Source organism: Pelecanus crispus, chromosome 5 (genome assembly GCF_030463565.1).
Source record: "Pelecanus crispus isolate bPelCri1 chromosome 5, bPelCri1.pri, whole genome shotgun sequence".
NCBI lineage: Eukaryota > Metazoa > Chordata > Aves > Pelecaniformes > Pelecanidae > Pelecanus > Pelecanus crispus.
The window spans coordinates 82,376,849-82,395,289 of NC_134647.1; the positions used below are offsets into that span (position 1 = coordinate 82,376,849).

Below are 18,441 nucleotides of genomic sequence, written 5' to 3' on the forward strand. Positions count from 1 at the left end.
ATTGCTTCATTTTCAAAATGTAAGGGTTTAATCCTTATGAGCCATATTGCTATTTGAAATATTTAAATGTTTTTTGAATCTGGACTAAAACTTCTAACACAAAATTGGAAACCGACATTAATTAACAGCTTATAGCATAGCAACTAGAGGAAAACTGCATCAGGATTTTACTTTTCAGAAGGCTGCAAAACAAACCACTGATTTGCACACAAGTTACAGAAAATCAAGTCTTACAGTGTTTGCTTAAGTGTCAATGCAATGCCTCTGTTCACATTAACACACAAATTCTCAACTCAGTACACTTTCAATATCTATACCAAGCTATATGATCTATTCAAAAAATATTGGTTTCTGACCACATTTAATAAGCTAAGCTATTCTTTTGGCTAGGTTCAATGATAACGAGTGTTAAAGAGAGTTCTTTAAGGTGACTGTTGTTGCAGCTCCAGAGCTCCACCGGGATGGATTAGGGCTTTCGTTCCCTTAGGTAGCACGCAACCCAAAAGAACCAAAAATATTTCAACAAGGAATTTTTCAATACAGGTTGTCTACAGAATAGCTGTAGTTAGAGATAACATAGTTGCAAATAATCTTTTTTCTGAAACAAAACTAATGCACACACTATGAAGCGCTAAAGCCATTTTTCTTTATGGGTAAGAAAATTTTAGCGGTTTTACACATCATTAGAAGACAAAAATGTAACAATATAACAGAACAGTAGCTGTCAAGTTACATCCTAGAGGAATATACTCAAAGACAATCTTTTGAACTAAAAGCAGAAGTTATATGAAAAGTGTGGCACATTTTGTTTTAGGTGATAAAACTAATTGATTGGGTGTATGAGAGGGTTCCAGAACACATTATTTTCACTGTAAGATTCCTTTTTTTTTAATAACAGATCATTTCTTGTTTCTTGAAGACCTCTAGAGATTTTCCTGCACAGAAATTGATGACAGGCTTAGAAGGTGCCATTGCTGACAACTACGAGATTGGTATCTGTTTAGATCACCAGACTATTCCACAGTATTTTATTTAATGGATATGGTTTAACATACCTGCATTGTTCAAGCAAGAAATTACTGCAATGTGTTTAATAAGCCTGGATCAATGCAAATACTATTTATAGATATATATATAAAAGTGTGTGCATGTGTGTGTATATATGTAGTACGTACATAGTACACACAACCTGCCTCAAAATCTAAGCTGTCCTAAAGGAGATGCTTGCAATTGCTATAGTTCCACGTGAATGCCCAGCACTTTATTTATACTAAACCAGAACCAAACCAAACCCCCTCTGCGACTGAGCAGCAGTACAGTTAGCATACAAGAAATGTTAACCCCACAGTTCATAAGCCTGCCAGAACCTTCCCTCTCCTGCCTTTAATCTTCGGTTCTTGCATCATTTATCTCGGCAACACTCCCTCTCTGATTACCCCTGCTTCTGAATTTATTGAGACCGTGTAAAGCTACACACGCATAAAAGACAGCAGGTTTTTAAAGCAGTTTTTATGAAATCAGACTTATTTAAATGGAAGAAAAAAAATATTTCTTTCATAAATGAATCAGTTGCTTAGTCAAGCTTCTTTTCCCCAAACAAAATTCAAAGAACAAGTAGGAAGATAGCACAGCCAAGCATTTTTTCTTGCTGTTAACTTGGCTAGTCAAGATCATCTCCATAGCAATCAGCAATCAAAACATTACAAACATAACAAGGTCAGAAGGGTTTTCCTGTAAAGCATAACCAGGACTTTACCTCCAACTTTCTCAGCAAATGGGTATCTGAATAAATTCTTCAGCTCTTCAGAACAGAACTACTTACTGTTTTTAAAATCAGTCAGCATAAACTTACAATAGGTTACTTTAAAATGTTGGTCTAGTATTCTCCTTCCCCACCTGTCCCCCAAGAAAGGAGAAGGGAAAGCTGAAAACTGCCTGCATGTCTAATTCCTCTCCCAAAACAGAAACAGATACAGCTGGAAGACTTTGAGGGAAAGTCTGTGGGGTTTGTTTGTTTTAATGAGATCTTACACTCTCATTTCTCCTGTTCCTATTCATAGAATTTTTAAACTTAATAAAAGCCTAAGTCTTAAATTCCTTTTGAGACACCATATGCACACAAAAACCATCACATTTTGTGAATTTTTTTTTTTTTTTGTGCCACGGTTCTTTTAAAGACTCTTTTCCTAAGAGAAGTACATGAAGCGCATACCCAACCAGGTATACACCAAAATCACGGCAGGAGTCACGTGGGCTTAAGCACTGTGATTGCCTCAGGGTCCCAAAAGTGTTGCAGTACGGCAACAGCAACCCTCCCACAGCAGAGAACGATAATCTGCAGCGCCTTTGACTTCCTATAACCAGCCAACTCCTGCCGTCGGTCACGGGGCATGGTCACCCCTAACGCAAGGGCATGCAAGCAGCAGGTTGCCCAGCAGGACCCTTTCTCCGTGTCGTTAGTCCAATTGGCACTTCCCAGCTCTGGAAGTCGGATCATGGGCTGCCCGCCCGTCCCCCTGGTGCCACCTGAGAATTACCGTACTTTTGCTGCTGCAGTTGCTCATTGCTTCAATGCCTTGCTGGCAGGTAAGCCACAGGTCATGAACTACTTGCACACACTAGTTCAGGCCTCAGGAATCCTCTTGGGGCCACTTGTGAAGGACAGACATGAGAAGGTGAGGGGTAGAAGGGTAGAAACTGTATATGCAGAATTCTCAACTAGTGAAGCTGAGCAGTCGCCTTTTGTAGCTAGGCCTACAGCACATATCAGATGCATGCTTCAGCCCTGGGATTTGGTCTTACAAGCCTACTTACCCACAGCAAACAGTATCTAAATTAGGAGAGATGCTGGCATATATTTTAACTATTACAAGAGCAAAGCTTACATTAGCAGGTACTGGCCTACCTCAGGGGCAGTGCCAATCAGCCAGACTGGAATCTATTCATGGGCAAGTTTCTGTACCACTCTGGTGGCATTCCACGCTTTAGCTGTTTGATTTCAAGTATTACTTTCAAGTCGCTGCACTATCAGTTTACCCTTCCCTATTATGCACTAGTAGTTTAAATGAACCCATTTGGAATTAGCTTCTGGTCAGGTAGCAGCAACAAACTGCACCTCCTCCCGGCTGAGGCTGCAGCTGATCTGCAGGAGGTTTCTCTGTCCTGTTCCTGACCATCTGTGCTCTTCACCCAGCACCACAAGTGTTTGCTTTTTTCAAAAAGTATAAAAGTTACATTAAAATGACATCATGGTTTGCTAAAGCAACCCTGCAAGCATCAGAGTTACTAATTCAGTTTCAGTTTGGCTCCCTTGTGTATTTTTTCCATTATAGTATACAATCTTTATACCATCGTGATTACAAGCCATTTATGATGAGCAGCTTGCCTCATTCAATGCAGATGATGGTCTTACAAGAAGAATAAAGACTGTAGAGACACTCCTGTTTAATACTGCATCATTAAAAATAAAAAGTCCTGAGGTATTAGTTGTGTTTTTGTTTTATGGGTGAAACTCTTGGTACCTAGGGTCCAGTTTTGAAGGCGTTCTAGTTCAACTATCAAACCATGAAGATACACTTCAACAGTGATATGCAAGCCTGTATTCAGGTCCCAAACTGATCACAGTCTCAATTTGAATCTGGAAAAAACAGAACTAATCTCTCTAGTTCTCATAGGCACAGTGAAAGTGAGAATAGGAGGTTTATTATCGGTTCTCCTCTGGAGTAACCACTTCACAGAGCAAGCATTCTCCACAGTCTTTAACAACCCAAACATACGGTCACAAACAGCAGAATTAAGGTAAAAAAAAAAGAGAGATTCCTAGTGAGTGCGCATCGTTGGTCATGTGTTTGGATGGGACAGTGGCACTGGAAAATAGGGAGATAAGATAATGTATTTACAAGCCCTATTTAGTGTTAACACAGAAATGGCAAATCCAATATTTTCCCAATACGAACGGAGGCATTCAAAATTAGAAATGCTAGAGGGTTTTTTTTATTTATAACTAACGTTCTGTATTAAGAAGCAATGTAAATTTTCACTAGAAGCACTTGTTTTCCAAAAGGTTATAGCAACTCTACAAACCCCTCAATTTGCAGAACTTCCTCTTAAGACTACCTGACTTGAAGTCAGCATGCCCCTGGAAGCAGCAGATAGCGTGAATCAACTTGCAGAATGGTTTCATTTGTGCAGCGAACATCAGTCCCAAAACGTAATGTCATTTTTGATACAGGAATCCTCTTAACAGTGGCCAACGTTATCGCACCTGTTGTCCCATTCTCCCCTTCTATCAGTAACAGGTCTAGCATTTGATGGTATAAAGATTTTGAGTCTGTAATACTTAGTGAAGGGTCTCCTTGCTATTTGCACACAAGTGGTGTTAATTAGAACTAAACCATCTATTTCATTCCTTGCAGTTGATAAATTTTCTATACATGCTGCAAACAACTTTTTCACAGGCATTTGGGGACCAGGTTAAATCGACAGCTATATGTGCTTAGCCTACTGGGTCTGGCTGGGATGGAGCTGGGTGTTCTCCACAGCAGCCCGCGTGACGCTGTGGTTTAGATTTGTGACTCAAGCCGTGTTGATAACACACCAGTGGTTTAGCTATCGCCAAACAGCGCTTGCACAGCATCAAGGCCTTCGGTTTCTCACTGCCTCCACGGCAAGAGGCTGGGAGGGGACACAGCAGGACAACTGACCCAAAGGTTCCAGGATATTCCACACCGTATAACATCACGCTCAGCAATAAAACTGAGGAGCAGTCTTTCTACCTTAGCAGTTGCTCAGAGACTTCCTGGGCATTGATCTGCTGGTGGGAGGTGGCGAGTGATTGCCTTTTCACCACTTGTTTTGTTCCCCCTGCCATCCCTCCCACTTCTCATTCCCTCTCAAACTGGCTTTATCTCAACCCACAAGTTCTTCTTGGTTTTACTTTTCCGATTCTCTTCCCTGTCCCATACTGGGGCTGGGGTGGGAGTGAGTGAGCAGCTACCAGGTGTTTAATCTCTGGCCAGGGTCAACCAATGTCAGGGTTGTGGTTTTATGACAGAACAGCGTTGTCAGAACAAAACTCAGTCATGGTGGTCTTCAGAATTAACTGCTGCGTTTACAGATTCTAGACAACTTTATAAAGGACAGACCAACACTCTGCAGTCAAAAGAAAAAGCTACTGTGGTATCCAGAGAAGATACCAAAATTCTCTATCTCTAGTGAAGAGCACCTCAAAATTGCCTTGAATCAGCAATCATTATATAGAAGGAAAAAAAATAAGACGACTTCTACAAATTAATTGTTAGGGAGTGACGCTTCTACAAGTAAGACAGAAAAAGGAACCATTTTATGTGTGTAAAGACACACTTCCATAACACTTACTAGAAGCAGCATTTTATTAAAATGAATGAGATTTAGAAATTTTAGCTTTTCCACTGAGTGAGATTTAGTCTAAATAGTGTGATTTTGGGGCCCATGTTTTGTTCTTGGGTATAGGTTTTTTTGTTTGGTTGTTTTTCTAGTATCTGTTTTTTCCAGTAATTCATACTAGCATATCCACTTCATTAGCTGCAAACCCATGAAATATCCAGAGTGGTTTTTGTTACTATTGTCTTGAAACTGCAAGGTTATGAAAAAAGGTGAACACATCCTTCAGTGCCTCACCTGCTAAGCAACAATGAGAGCATATTCATTTTTTCCACTCTTCAGAGGCAAAAACTCAGAACAAAGAATAACCCTAAAGCTTTAAAACCTTAACCATCTAGATAACAAGCACCTAACAACCACTTTCAAACTGGATAATACATCTTAGTTGAATTTCAAAACAAAAAAATATAGGAACATTGTTTTTAAACAAAGCTTACCTTTAATTTCTTATTTAGTTTACAGCAGTATCTGTATAACATTGCCAAATTTAAAGGTCCAAAATCTCCATAGAAACTGGGAGAAAAAGAACAACAAAAAGAAGTGTTATTTATACAAAAGAGCTAAGCAAATTTCAACATACATGTTGTTGATAGTTAAAGTTGCAAATCAGTAACTTCTGGGGGATACCGAGTAGCCAATATATGTGGTGCAACAGAGAAGCCCTTTATTGAGTCATTTAAGAGGACAAGACTAACAATTAATTTGAAAGCACCTGTAGCTGCAGTTTGAGATGCTCCAGTAACTACCTTTTCCATCACATATACACACTAACTAGAGAATTTTTTCTTCATCCCATGATATCCCGTGGGGTTTTAGCCAGAAGTAGAGAGTGAAGAACTTCAAGACATGATCTACTCCCCTTTAAGCCATGCTGATGTCATCCTAGATGAAGGTTCTACAACTGCTTGACAGGAGACTGTATCATTAGATACTATGAAGAATAAGCTAAATAGAATTTCTTATGGGTAGTAGAATTTATTTAATAACGTCCAGTCTTGGTCTCTGTCTGAAGTTTAAGCTTATTTCTTTTTATCCCATCCTCCACTATTCCAGTCATTACATATACACTTCACATATAATTATGTTTCCTTTTGCCCCCCCAGTCCTCTTGTCTTTAGGCTGTTCTTCCAATTTATTCTTTATTTCATGTCCTCTGACTGTTCTTGTTTCTCTCTTCTAGATTCTTCTCAAACATTCACACTAGCTTTGAAGCAGCAATCACTGTCCTTAGGATAAGAGCTAGTAGCAGTAATCTGTACAGGCAAATTATTGCACAATAAAAGCAAGTTCCTGGTAGGGATGCACAGTGCTCTTCCCAGCTAACCCTATAGGCACCAAGCAACATATAACACTGCCTTCTAGAGCTTTCTGCCTCCCCACCCATTGTGCAAAATTGCTCAAGATTTAAGTTACAAGCTTTCTCCAATATTTTCCCTTTTTGTGTACAGCAGTCTTATCTTGATGGTCTATGAAAATTCATTGATGCACACATTGTGAATTGCAGTGAGAATGGACTATAACTTAAACTGTTTTAATCTGCTCTGCCTTAAGTCTTTTGATAAAAGAGACAGGACACTTCTTGCCTACTGACAAACAAAACAGGCCATCGGCATCTGAACGCGTGTTATTTGGGGAATGGCAAGAGAAGAAGGTAACTATATCCTATGACTCCTGGGCTTTGAAGGAGTGAAAACTTACTGAAATGAGATGATAGAATAGGTGGGAGTACCTTTCAAGCTTTCCTTCCCATGGCAGAGGGTTTATTTTCAGGAAAATTAATTACATTCCAGTTAAACATAAGAAGAAAGCTTTTACTTTGAGGGCAGTCAAACATGGGGAAGAGGCTGCTCAGAGAAGCTGTGGAGTCACGGCTCAGTTGCACAAGGCTCCAAGCAACCTGCTCTTGTCGACCTTGCTTTGAGCCCGGGGCTTGGATCAGATCAACTCCAGAAGTGCCTTCCAGCCTCAGCCCTTCTGCTATTCTAAGCAGACACAACAACAAAGTAGGAGTGCCCTATCTTTTTGTAACTTTATTAATATCCTCCCTCCCACATTCTCTCAAACAAAAAAGCCAAGCCCAGTGCAAAAAGGGACAATTGTATTAGGCTGATCACTGTGGCCTGCCTGCCACACCAATGCTGTGTCAATACCATCTACTTTACAACACCAAACAACATAAGTATTTAAGATTCAGTTCAACCTTCAGTACAAAATATTATGACATAACGCTTAATTACAGAAGCTCATTAGCTGGGTCAAAGACTAAGCTGTCCAACTCTTAAGGCTTTATTTGTAGGTTGCACAGAAGTTAACTAACTCAAGGGAAAATTGCAGTGGCAGTAAAGCAGAATTTAACTTCAGAATTCCTCATCCTTTCTTAGATAAGTCTGCCAGATATGGTCAGCAGTTATAGTTATTTTTAAAACAAAACCCTCCATGCAGTTTTTAGAGATGAAATTAAAAAATGGTTCTAAAAAGGACAAGTATGAGTTATGACAAAGAAGTTGAAACTGGAGCTCTGACAACACTAGAGTGAATGTAGCTTCTAGAAAAGCTATACAGAAGGCTTATAACACCTCTTCCCGTTCTGATGCACTTTCTCTAAATAAAAAAACCCAACCCTATCTTGTTCCATTAACTTCAGAGTTTCTTTCACTTAAATCTATGATGGAAGAGTAGAATTTAGGATTTTAAAAAGTATTTGTCACAAAATAATCTTAAAGTATTGTGAAAAAGTGTGGAATATCATAGTTACTAGAATACAGAATACTTTTTTAAACCAGTGTAAGCAAAGCAGCTTTGATCAGCTCAAAGATATAACTGAACACACAGTTCATCTAAAGCACTGAGGAACTACAGCTGTGCTTTAGGATAAGTTTTTATTACTGTTTGTTTGCTAGAAGTACATCAATATGAAGTCATATATCCACTTCTACTTTTCCACATGATTAAACTGAAACAGAAGTGTAGGAAAAGCACGCTGAAATGAATTTACAAGTCAATTTATCTACAATAGACAAATTATTTACTGTTTTGGTGGGGATAACGATAAAACACATTTATTGAGTCTATCCATGAAGTAATTCTATTTCTACAAAATAAAGCTATTCAGATTCTCTCAGCCACCAAGCTAAATATGTCACAAACTTAGGCTGGCTATTTCTCAATCACTTATTTCCATTAAGCATGCTGTGCTTCTCTTAACACAAGGGGGAGGAAAAAAAGAAGCGTCAATGTTCCAGACTCTGGTACTACCACTGTGTGTCTGTGCTGCAGAAACAAGATATTTCTCAGAATCCAAACACAATCATAAAGGAAAGGCACTGTCGGTCGCTGTTGCACCAGCATTATTACCCACACACCAAACACTGGCAGTTCCCAATTTATGTAAATAACACCATGTAGGCAGTATAAACCAGCCATAGGCTTCGCTGATAAAACACTGTGGTAGATATGCGGAGGAGAAAGGTCACTTGTTACACGTATAATTCTAACTTTCTCCATTCAACAGCTCTAAATTGGAATAAGCTTGGATGTCCTTTTTTTAATGGGGCTAAGTGAAACAAATGCTTTACAAACCTCCAAACCAGAGTTCTCCAAAAGAGAATACAAGGCTCTGTACTGAAGTCAGTGAACGCTGATCTACAAAACCCTTCAACTTATATCCTTAGAACTAAATACAGTTTCTGGCACGTTTAAACAGAAGGGTTTCATCTTATACTAAAAGTAATGAAGGTGCATAACAGGCCATTTTTGTACTTGAATTAGAGACACTTGATCCTGACTCACCCACAGGATTTTCTCTTAAGAACAGAATTTTGACATAGAGTTAACTCTAAGTGGAAGATGGGGGCTATGGGGAATGGGGAAGAAATGACACACCAAGTCAACACCTTAATGAAGAATTTTATCTGGCAAAAGTTAAAGATCAAACACATAAAAGAAATCAAATCTTATTATATGATAGTCACTGATAGCAATCTCTTTTACGGGTAATAGACTTTCTTTACATCTATATGTTTTAATAAGTATTTATACACCATAAGAAATCAGGATGCCTCTGAAGCTTAAGCCAGGTAAGAGAGACAGTCATTTACAATGGAGGTGGGAACCAGATAGGAGGAACAGAAGGCAAGTATGGTATTAATCTACATTTAATTATATTTTGTTTTAATCAAGTACTTAGATGATAGCTTAAATTGTTCTTCCCCCTCATCCCATGGAAATTTGCTATCCTTATGCTTCTCAAGTGTCTTAGCAGCAAAACCCCAGAATACACCGGATGAATATTTAAATACTCTACTTCAAAAATACTATCGTAATGCTACCTGGAAGCAGTAGCACAGGTTTCTTGTATCTGTATTCTCCTTAGATTAGACTCTTGGAACCACTCCTTCCTACCAGTTCTTCTAGCTTGACATCTGAGGTATTCGCCATATTGTATCATAGGAATGGTCATCTACCTAGAAAGACCAGCCCGTGAAGAGCCCGTTGGTCTACTCTGTTCTGCAAGCAGTTACTGTACATTCTTCCAGGGAATTTAATGGTGAAATAAAAATGTAGTTCACAACTCTTTAGGACAGCAACTCAAGTTGTTTCTGATGCAGTTCCATGGGATGCCATGTGAAGGTGCCATGAGTCAGCTCAAGCCTTGGGCACCTCTTCCAGATGCTCAAGTCCTTTTTTCCTAAGCATTTGAATACCACTGACCCTAGTATAGCAGAAGAATGATAAACACCTTTCGTATCTCGAACTATTGGATGGAGCCTGGTTAAGGTCAATGAACGAATATTATAGCCTGGCAGACTTTGAAATGAATTGATAACCTCCACATTAACATCACAGTCAATCTATTTATGGCTAAAGTTATCTTTCAAAGATAACTGCACTACTTATACTTTACCCCAGAAGCCTGGTACTTTTTCCCCACAGATGAACACACCAGAGCAGTAGTTCTGTACTGCCATTCACTTACAATTTAGCAATGAAGCAACAGGAATCTGTCCTTTCATCTGTACCTCTATCTGAAAAGCTGTTTCAGGATTCTTTTCTTCATGACAGACCAGTTAAAGTTCAGTGCTATTGCTACACTGAACACAAGGCTATGCATGCATTCCTACCAGGCTGCAGGCATTTCCAACAGTCTGAATATGGTCCAAAGCCTAATTAATTACCATATGGGGGGGTGGAAAGGACAGATCCACCAAGTCAGTTCTAACAATGCAATAATGCTCAGAGGGGATAACGTAACTTGCACGGCAGCTTACTCAATTATTGGTTTAGTAACTTGAAAACAGAGGCACAGTTTAACAGTTGCAATCATCTTCTGGAACATGTACACCAGAATTGGAGCACAACTACTCCTTTACCTAGGAAGCTTGCCTTCTTGGAGACTAGCAACCATACAAAGTCATTTTTCTACCAAAACAGGAGCACCCCAAGCTTGCAATTACTCAAACCAAAAAATTAACCACAAGAACTTCAGGAACTAGCAGAAATACAGCTTCCTGACTGCAAAACTACACTAATTCTTCAGCACTTTACAAAGATCCAGCTTACTATTAAAATTAAGCAATGAGACTGAATTAGAATAAGAAAAATATCCTCCATTTGCTTCTCTCCCCCTTTCCTAGGCTGGATTACTGGAACATTCGGGCCACTGCACTGTAAGGCCCTTACTGCACGTGCTCTGAATCTAGCCGTTAAGCAGTACAAGAACCAGCTACTGCAAAAGCAGCCAACCGGCTACTACAGGTAGATGCTTCAAATCATAAGCTGAAGACATCTTACGTGCAACAAAGTCTCTGGATGAAAGCCAAGAGGCTCAGTCCACACATTCATTACAACCTAACTGCTGGTCAGGAAACCTTACCTGTTCAGTCTTCTTTCTCCAAATCCCGTTTCCTAGAGCGTGTTCCTCCTCCCCACTTCCCAAGCATGCAGACAAAGGTGGGATGCTCAATGGCACTGTCTCCCTGCTCCAGCCCCACCAGTTCCAGTAACACGTGAATTGCTAGCAGCTTTCTTATCTGGGCTGAGACACAATCCCTAACACTTAATACTACTTAGGGATTGCATGCTTCTGAATAGACAAAGCAAATATTTGCTGTATCAACAGCAAATATAACCCTAGAAATGATCTGTCACCTCACTGCTTGCATCCGAAGGTAGGAATAATGCAGAGGCTCTGGATTATGCAAAACACCAGGTACCCACTCCATTTCCCCTTGAATGTTCCAAATTCTCCTCAAAATCCTGATTCTTCAGAATCCAACAAGAACTCAAAGATCCAAATTGTAGATAATTAAACAGCTATTCCAGATATATGCATTTTTGATACAATGCTCCTTGATGTCAAGAACAAAGCGTCCCTATAGAAGAATCTTCAGGTCATGTTGAAGACCTACTCTCTATGGAAAAAGAAGTCATCTTAAGAGAGGCCAGGTTTCTCATAAAGGGTTTCCTGTATCAAGCTACACTCCCATCCAGTGTAAAACCGAAACCTAGAAAACAGATCTGTTTTATCCTGGTACCCATTTACTGCAAACAGAAAAAAAATTCCTCAGTATTTTTGGCAATTGCTTTTGTATTTTCCATATGAAGAAGCAAAGACAGATATGGTAAAGCAATGTGTAGGTATAAAATTTATGAAACTATTGGACTGGTGAGAACACCACAGGTGTTAAGGGATAGCACTTTACAAGTTTCAAATATAAAATTATGTCAGTAGTTTGTGTCTGAAGGAAAAGTTGACACTCACAGTTTTTAGATCTGATTTTCTTCTTTGCAGTGAATTTAAAATCTCTCATTTTAAGATGGAAAACAAAATAAAGGTGGAATACTATTCTTAATACTCATCTGTAAGAATTAGACATACAAAAGCTAGTATTAGTATATGAAGTTTTTCTGCTCTGTATTTACGTTCACATTGACAGAAGTTAGAAGTTGGGAAATTGCCTAATTTTTTTTTTTTGTGTGGACTTTAGCTTACTAAGTTGTCTTGGTCATCTGACAGTCAAGTTCTAGTCTTCAAAAGCTACTGAAGCAAACAAGGAACCCCCTGTTCTCTGTGTGGAGAGACAGCTCCGTTTGTTTTAACAAGGCTAAGTTTAAGTTTTCTTTTTTCCTCCCAAATGATATAAGCCACAGAATAATGGAGAAGTTCAGGTTTCCTATGCAAGTACTGTTACTGGATAGCCACAGAAAAGCAGCATTTAGCCAAAGTAGAAATAAACAAGTTAACGCTTACTCTTCTCACAGGAAATAGAAACTGCTTCTTTGCATATACACATGCAGGGACAGAAATGAGTCCTACAAGTCAAAGTCCAAACAGGACTCACTTAATATTGCTGTAGCTAAGCATTTGATTGTCTTATTCTCCTGCTGCATGAACTCAAAGAAGCAGCTAACATTAAGACTGCTGTGAAATGGGCAAGTAATGTACCATGGCTTGAAAGAAAGTTTTAGTGTAAAACACAGGATGTACAGAGAATATCATATTAATTACTTCTACAGCTGCTCACAAGATGTCAGAGACTAGATCTGAAAAGCTGTTTATACAAGAGATCTGAAGTCAGAACAAATGACTGGATTAAACACATTATGATTTATGAAAGCTGCCATTATAATTTATCATTAAGAGATTCCTATTCCTCATTATTTAAATTTTAATTTTGTTTGAGAAAACTACTCAACAATAAAAAGGACAGGAAAAGTTGCTTTGATAAAAATGTGTGAAAGGCAAGTTAACCAGTCAAGTGTAGTATTCTCAACCCAGATCTGTTTACTGAAAGGTGAAACATGAAAGACGCTATTCTTAGAGAAAAGAAAGCTTCTTAATAGCGCCTAACTCATTAATTGAGGTCTTGCCAAAGCAAGGCTTGTCTATTTGCCAAATGACAGTCTTCATCAAGCTGGATTATTTCTCATTAACTCCATTTTCCTAGCACTACGTTACCCTGAAAGACTGTATTTCCTTATAAGTAGCAGTGCAGACTTTCTCAGGAGGGACCTCGGAGAGTTTCAGAAGGAGACTGACAAAATCTTACAGAAACAGAACAATCAAAAAAGAAAATTCAGAATTGGGTAAGTTCATTCAGGTTTCTTGTTCCGTCAGCCAAGGCATTTACATACCATTTCGCTAGCATAATAGGTTCAAGGTTAAATTGCAGCACATTTAACTGAAATAGTGACAGTTCTAGTAGCGAGTTCCTAGTCAGCTAGCATTTGAGATGTTCTTAAAAGCATTTAAGCCTATCTTTATTATTTTTAAAAGTGTGACTGTTTAAATAAGTGAAGACAGTGTTATGAATTCATTAGAACAGCTGACAAGTTCAAGTAAAAACTGAAGGCTAAAGCACTCAAGATTACATAACCACACTTTGTGTACAATTTAGTGATAAGACCACGTGACAGACGGAAAGAGCAAGTCAGCATTTATCAGACCAAAACTTCCAAACCCATTAGATCTAGCGCTACAGCTGTTTTGTTTAAAAAAAAAAAGGGGAATACTATTAATGTACACTATTACTTCCTTAATGTCTCTTCAAGAGCGGGGAGAAAAGGGAAGTGAGGCAGTGAGATTTTAAGTACTACGTCATCCAATAACATGCTCTCTGTAATCAGACAACCCCAAAACTACATATTCATGAGGTTTTCAGATCATATATTGCTCCAGTGAAAGAAAACTGACACCTCAGTGAAGTCAGCTAAATAAGTTTCTGTAACACTTAAGAGTTATCACTAAAGTTAACAGAGTAAGAGCCCAAAGAAAAGCAGTTTACTGCCATGCACAATGAAGGATGTTCGTCTTGTCACTAGAATGATGCATCTAAACCAAATTAAGTCAATAAACAGTCCTATTAACAAAATTACTTATGTACCTCACAGGAGCTGAGGATTTTGTGCTTGAATAGACATCTCCTGTCCTCCTCCTTGTAACAACTCGTCTGATTAAAAACTGAACAGCTCGTCTGATTAAAAAGCAGAAATGGCCATGAAATCGTGATCAGCGAGAACAGCACAGGCAGGCCTTTTTGAACGAAGACTCTGGAAACCACTGTTCTGAGCTACTGCACTTCAAAACTCACTTCCAAGTGTTTATTTTGCGATCATCTAACAAACATTTCTAATCACTTCCTCAGAAAGAAGGCTGCTTTTTTGAGAAAATGAGCAGAAGACCCGATCTGGTGTATTAAAGTTACACTCCACTGCTACCTACAGACAACCCCTGATGTCAGGCCCCTCACTTTGCTGTGCAGCCTGCGAAACAACAGACTGGTGTCAAGCTCGCTGATGAGCCCAAGGGAATGGGAAGCTATAGCACAATCACTGCTTCCCCACAAACCAAGATACTTGCATTCTATTCCTCATTTTGCCTCTAGCTTTCCAGTTTCAGAAAGACACTGAAAATATATATATATAAAAAGGTAACCCTACTGACATCTGCTTTTACTTCCCTGACACAATATAAACTTCCTTGGAGATGAGAGGGAAAAAGAGAGAGGAGAAAAAAAAATAAAATCAGGCATGGTTTTACTACCAAATATCGCATACACTGATAGTGATGAGTGCTGCATACAAATATCAGGGGAAGTTTAGCACTGTTATGTAAAAGAGTTAGATTGTTACACAAAATTCATTCATGCCACCTGGTAACTGCCACTTAATTTCTACCTCCTATTACATTTTAGTATTTTAATTTGAGAGCGCAAAAGGGAGAGTACTATTATGGTTACCAAATACAGAATGATACCTTTAAAAAAGACCAAATAAATTAGGAACTATCAGTTCAGAAAATACACCACGAGTTCATGTCCAAAATCTTTAGATGTGCCCTAGAAGCTAAAGGAAACTTTGCTTTCTTCCATTATCTTAGAATCATAGAATCACTGAGGTTGGAAAAGCCCTTTAAGATCACCCAGTCCAACCATTAACCTACACTACCAAGTCCACCACTAAACCGCTTCAGGGGAGAGTAGTAATTTCATGTTTCCTGGCTTGGTGGCTGGATTATTTTTAATGCAAGTAGAAATTAGGAATCATTAAGGTTGGAAAGGATCTCTAAGATCACCAGTCCAACCATCAACCTATCATCTTGTAATTATACCTGCTATCAAGTTACACCCTGGTATGTGGTTAACAGGTAACTGGGTTAAGGAGTACACTTACTGAATTTCCTTTATACATGTTAAAGAAAGTTATTCTCCACCCCCCCCCCCCCTCAAGTTTCTTAGTCTTTTTTTTTTTTTTTTTTTTAAATGATGCTGTCCTCAAAATACCCCAGTTACAGTCCTTGGTTAGTACTATCACCTGTAACTAAGAGAGTACAGAACTGCTCCCCCGTCCCACCCCCAAGATCAAATCCCACATAAGATTCCTCCACCCTTCCTAGAAGCGTATTAAGAATTAGAAACAAGATACCTCAGGTCAAGCATAACATAGAAGTCTTACAAAAGATACAAGATCAAATTTTCCTTTCATTAAAGAAAGTGGAACATATTCATATAACACAAATTGCTCAGGACCTTCTCCAGTTGAATTCTGCTTTTAATATTAGGTCAACCTTGCCTTAGGGTACTCCTGAGGTCCCTTCCAACCTAAATTACTTTATGATCATTACAGAACCTACTCCCAACCCAAGCAGTTAATTACAGGAGTCAGCTTTGGGAACTGCAATAGAAGACATACAGCTTAAGATAACGAAGACTCAAAAATGTGCGTAGAAAAGGAACCCTAAAACTGTAAGCTCCGCACAGAAAGTAAGCTAGAAACCAAGGAAGATTGGTTTACACCTTCACAGAAGCAGTATTACAGTCACTGGAGAAGGGAAGGAAGAATGGTTGATGCTCACAAGTTCTTCAACTCATACAGAAAGCAAGCTGTATTTAAAACAAGACCATGCTTTCTGTTTCACTTGTGCTGCAGCAAACCCCTTGTCAAGCAGCTAGATATATATCATCGCACATGAAACAGTTGATCCGGGAACACAGTGTAGAGCAACTACTTTTTAACTACAGCATAGAGCTATTACTTTGTTTACTGTATTTTATGTCCTTTCATAGTATTCACACCACAATCGATTTTACTGTTGACCTTCTATGTGCTGTCAGTGTCGTCCAAACACGTGAAGCTTTTACTTCACAGAAAATGCTTTTTCTGCTGTTCTAAAGCTACAAAAGCCACCAGGAAGTGCTAATCTCAAAACCCTCTGCAGACTTATAAAGAAAGTTGCAGATGTTCTTCAAAAGCACATTTGAGCTTTGCATTCTTACGAGTCTGTATAAAAGGTGATCACTTCGTGCTCTCTATACAGAAAAATACATATAAAACAAAGTATTGTTTCATCTGTTCATACCGAACAACAGTCTTCTATTTAAGACACCATTTAATAAGATGTAATTAGTCTTAAGAGATCTTCTCCACCTTATAAACAAATCTTACAAAGCTCAGATATCCTTCCCCTAGCTCAACCACAATTTAAACCATTTAACTGGTCTTGTAGCTGGTTTTGCAATTTTTTTTATTTTTGTTTTTTTAAATAGCAATCTTGTTAAGCTAGTTTCAGCTAATGTATAAAATATATTCAGGCTAACTTTATACGCATGCTTTGAGCAAGTAGCTAAATGGGGCAAACATAGTCTATACAATAAATATATTTGGGCTAGCTTTATACTCATGCTTTGAGCAAGTGGCTAAATGGGGCAAAACCAGCCTATATAATAAATATAATCGGGCTAACTTTATACTTATGCTTTGAGCAAGTGGCTAAATGGGGCAAAACCAGCCTATATAATAAATATATTCGGGCTTTGAGCAAGTGGCTAAATGGGGCAAAAACAGTCTATATAATAAATATATCCGGGCTAACTTTATACTTATGCTTTGAGCAAGTGGCTAAATGGGGCAAAACCAGCCTATATAATAAATATATCCGGGCTAACTTTATACTTATGCTTTGAGCAAGTGGCTAAATGGGGCAAAAACAGCCTATATAATAAATATATTCAGACTAACTTCATACTCATGCTTTGAGCAAGTGGCTAAATGGGGCAAAAAGATTCCATACGGTATTGAAGCGGGTCGGGAAGAGTCTCAGGTGAGCACTCTGAGCACGCGAGGCACAAGAGGCCCCAGCACTTACTTCTCATAGACCAGTTCCTCATCGGTACAGAAGTAGTGGGTGTTCACGGTGCTTTTCGGTTTGCTCCGTAAAGTAGCGAAGTACAAGCGATCTGGAAGGCAGAGGAGGGCAGCAGCGTCGGACGGACAAAGCGGCTCACCCCTTCCCCGCCGCCCCTGCCCGCCCGCGGCCCGGCGCACCCCGCAGCAGCCCCGGGGGGGTCCCCGCTCCGCCCCCCCCCCCCCGGCGCCCATTTCCGACACAGAAGGCGGCAGCAGGCAGGCAACAGGTGCCGGCCCCGCTTCTTCAGCGGAAAGGCGAGGAGGAAGGATCGGCTCAGGCGTGCCCCGCGGCGGGCCGGGGGCAGGCGGCCCGCAAAAGCCGCAGGGCGAGGGGGGGCCGCAGCGCAGGCGGGCAGGAGGACGGGCAAGAAGCCAGCGGGCTTCCTGCTTTTGGGGGGGTGGGTGGCTCCGCCGAGCGGGACCCCCGCGGCCAGGGGAGGGCCCCCCGGCCCCTTCTCACCTTTCACGAACTCCGAGGCTCCCCCCAGCACTTCGGAGGCGGCCGCCGCCGGCTCCATCTTAAAGAGGGCGCGGAGCAGCGAGGAGCGGGGCGGCTCCGAACTCATGGCGCTGCCGGGCAGCCCCGGGGCGCGCTCGCTGGGAAGCCACCCGCTGCCCGGAGGGGCCGCCCGCCCGCCGGGGGCCAGGCTGCTGGCAGAGCCGCTGCCGCAGCCCGCATAGGAACGGGAGCGCGGGCGAGAACCAGCTCCGGGACGCGGCGGGGGCTGCGGGCGGGCGCCCGCAGGGACTTGGGCTCCACCCCGCTCCCCGCCGGGAGACACCCCCGGGGCGAAGCGGCAGCGGGCGGTTACCAGGCGACCCGCGGCGCTTTAGCAA

General features: G+C 40.4%; 1 protein-coding gene across 4 annotated transcripts in view; it reads right to left on the reverse strand.

Moving 5' to 3' along the window:
- The window catches only part of CDC14A (cell division cycle 14A), a 66,805-nt gene extending 48,635 nt beyond the window's left edge, over window positions 1-18,170 (reverse strand). For 2 of the 4 annotated variants that reach the window (XM_075710016.1, XM_075710015.1), the window contains exons 1-3: window positions 18,065-18,170; window positions 17,564-17,654; window positions 5,859-5,934 (exon numbers count right to left, since the gene is read on the reverse strand). In XM_075710016.1, coding sequence (XP_075566131.1) covers window positions 5,859-5,934; window positions 17,564-17,654; window positions 18,065-18,170 — 273 coding nt within the window. The remainder of the gene's footprint in view (window positions 1-5,858; window positions 5,935-17,563; window positions 17,655-18,064) is intronic. The other 2 variants (XM_075710018.1, XM_075710017.1) reach the window with 1 other exon arrangement.
- Window positions 18,171-18,441: the final 271 nt, after the last annotated feature.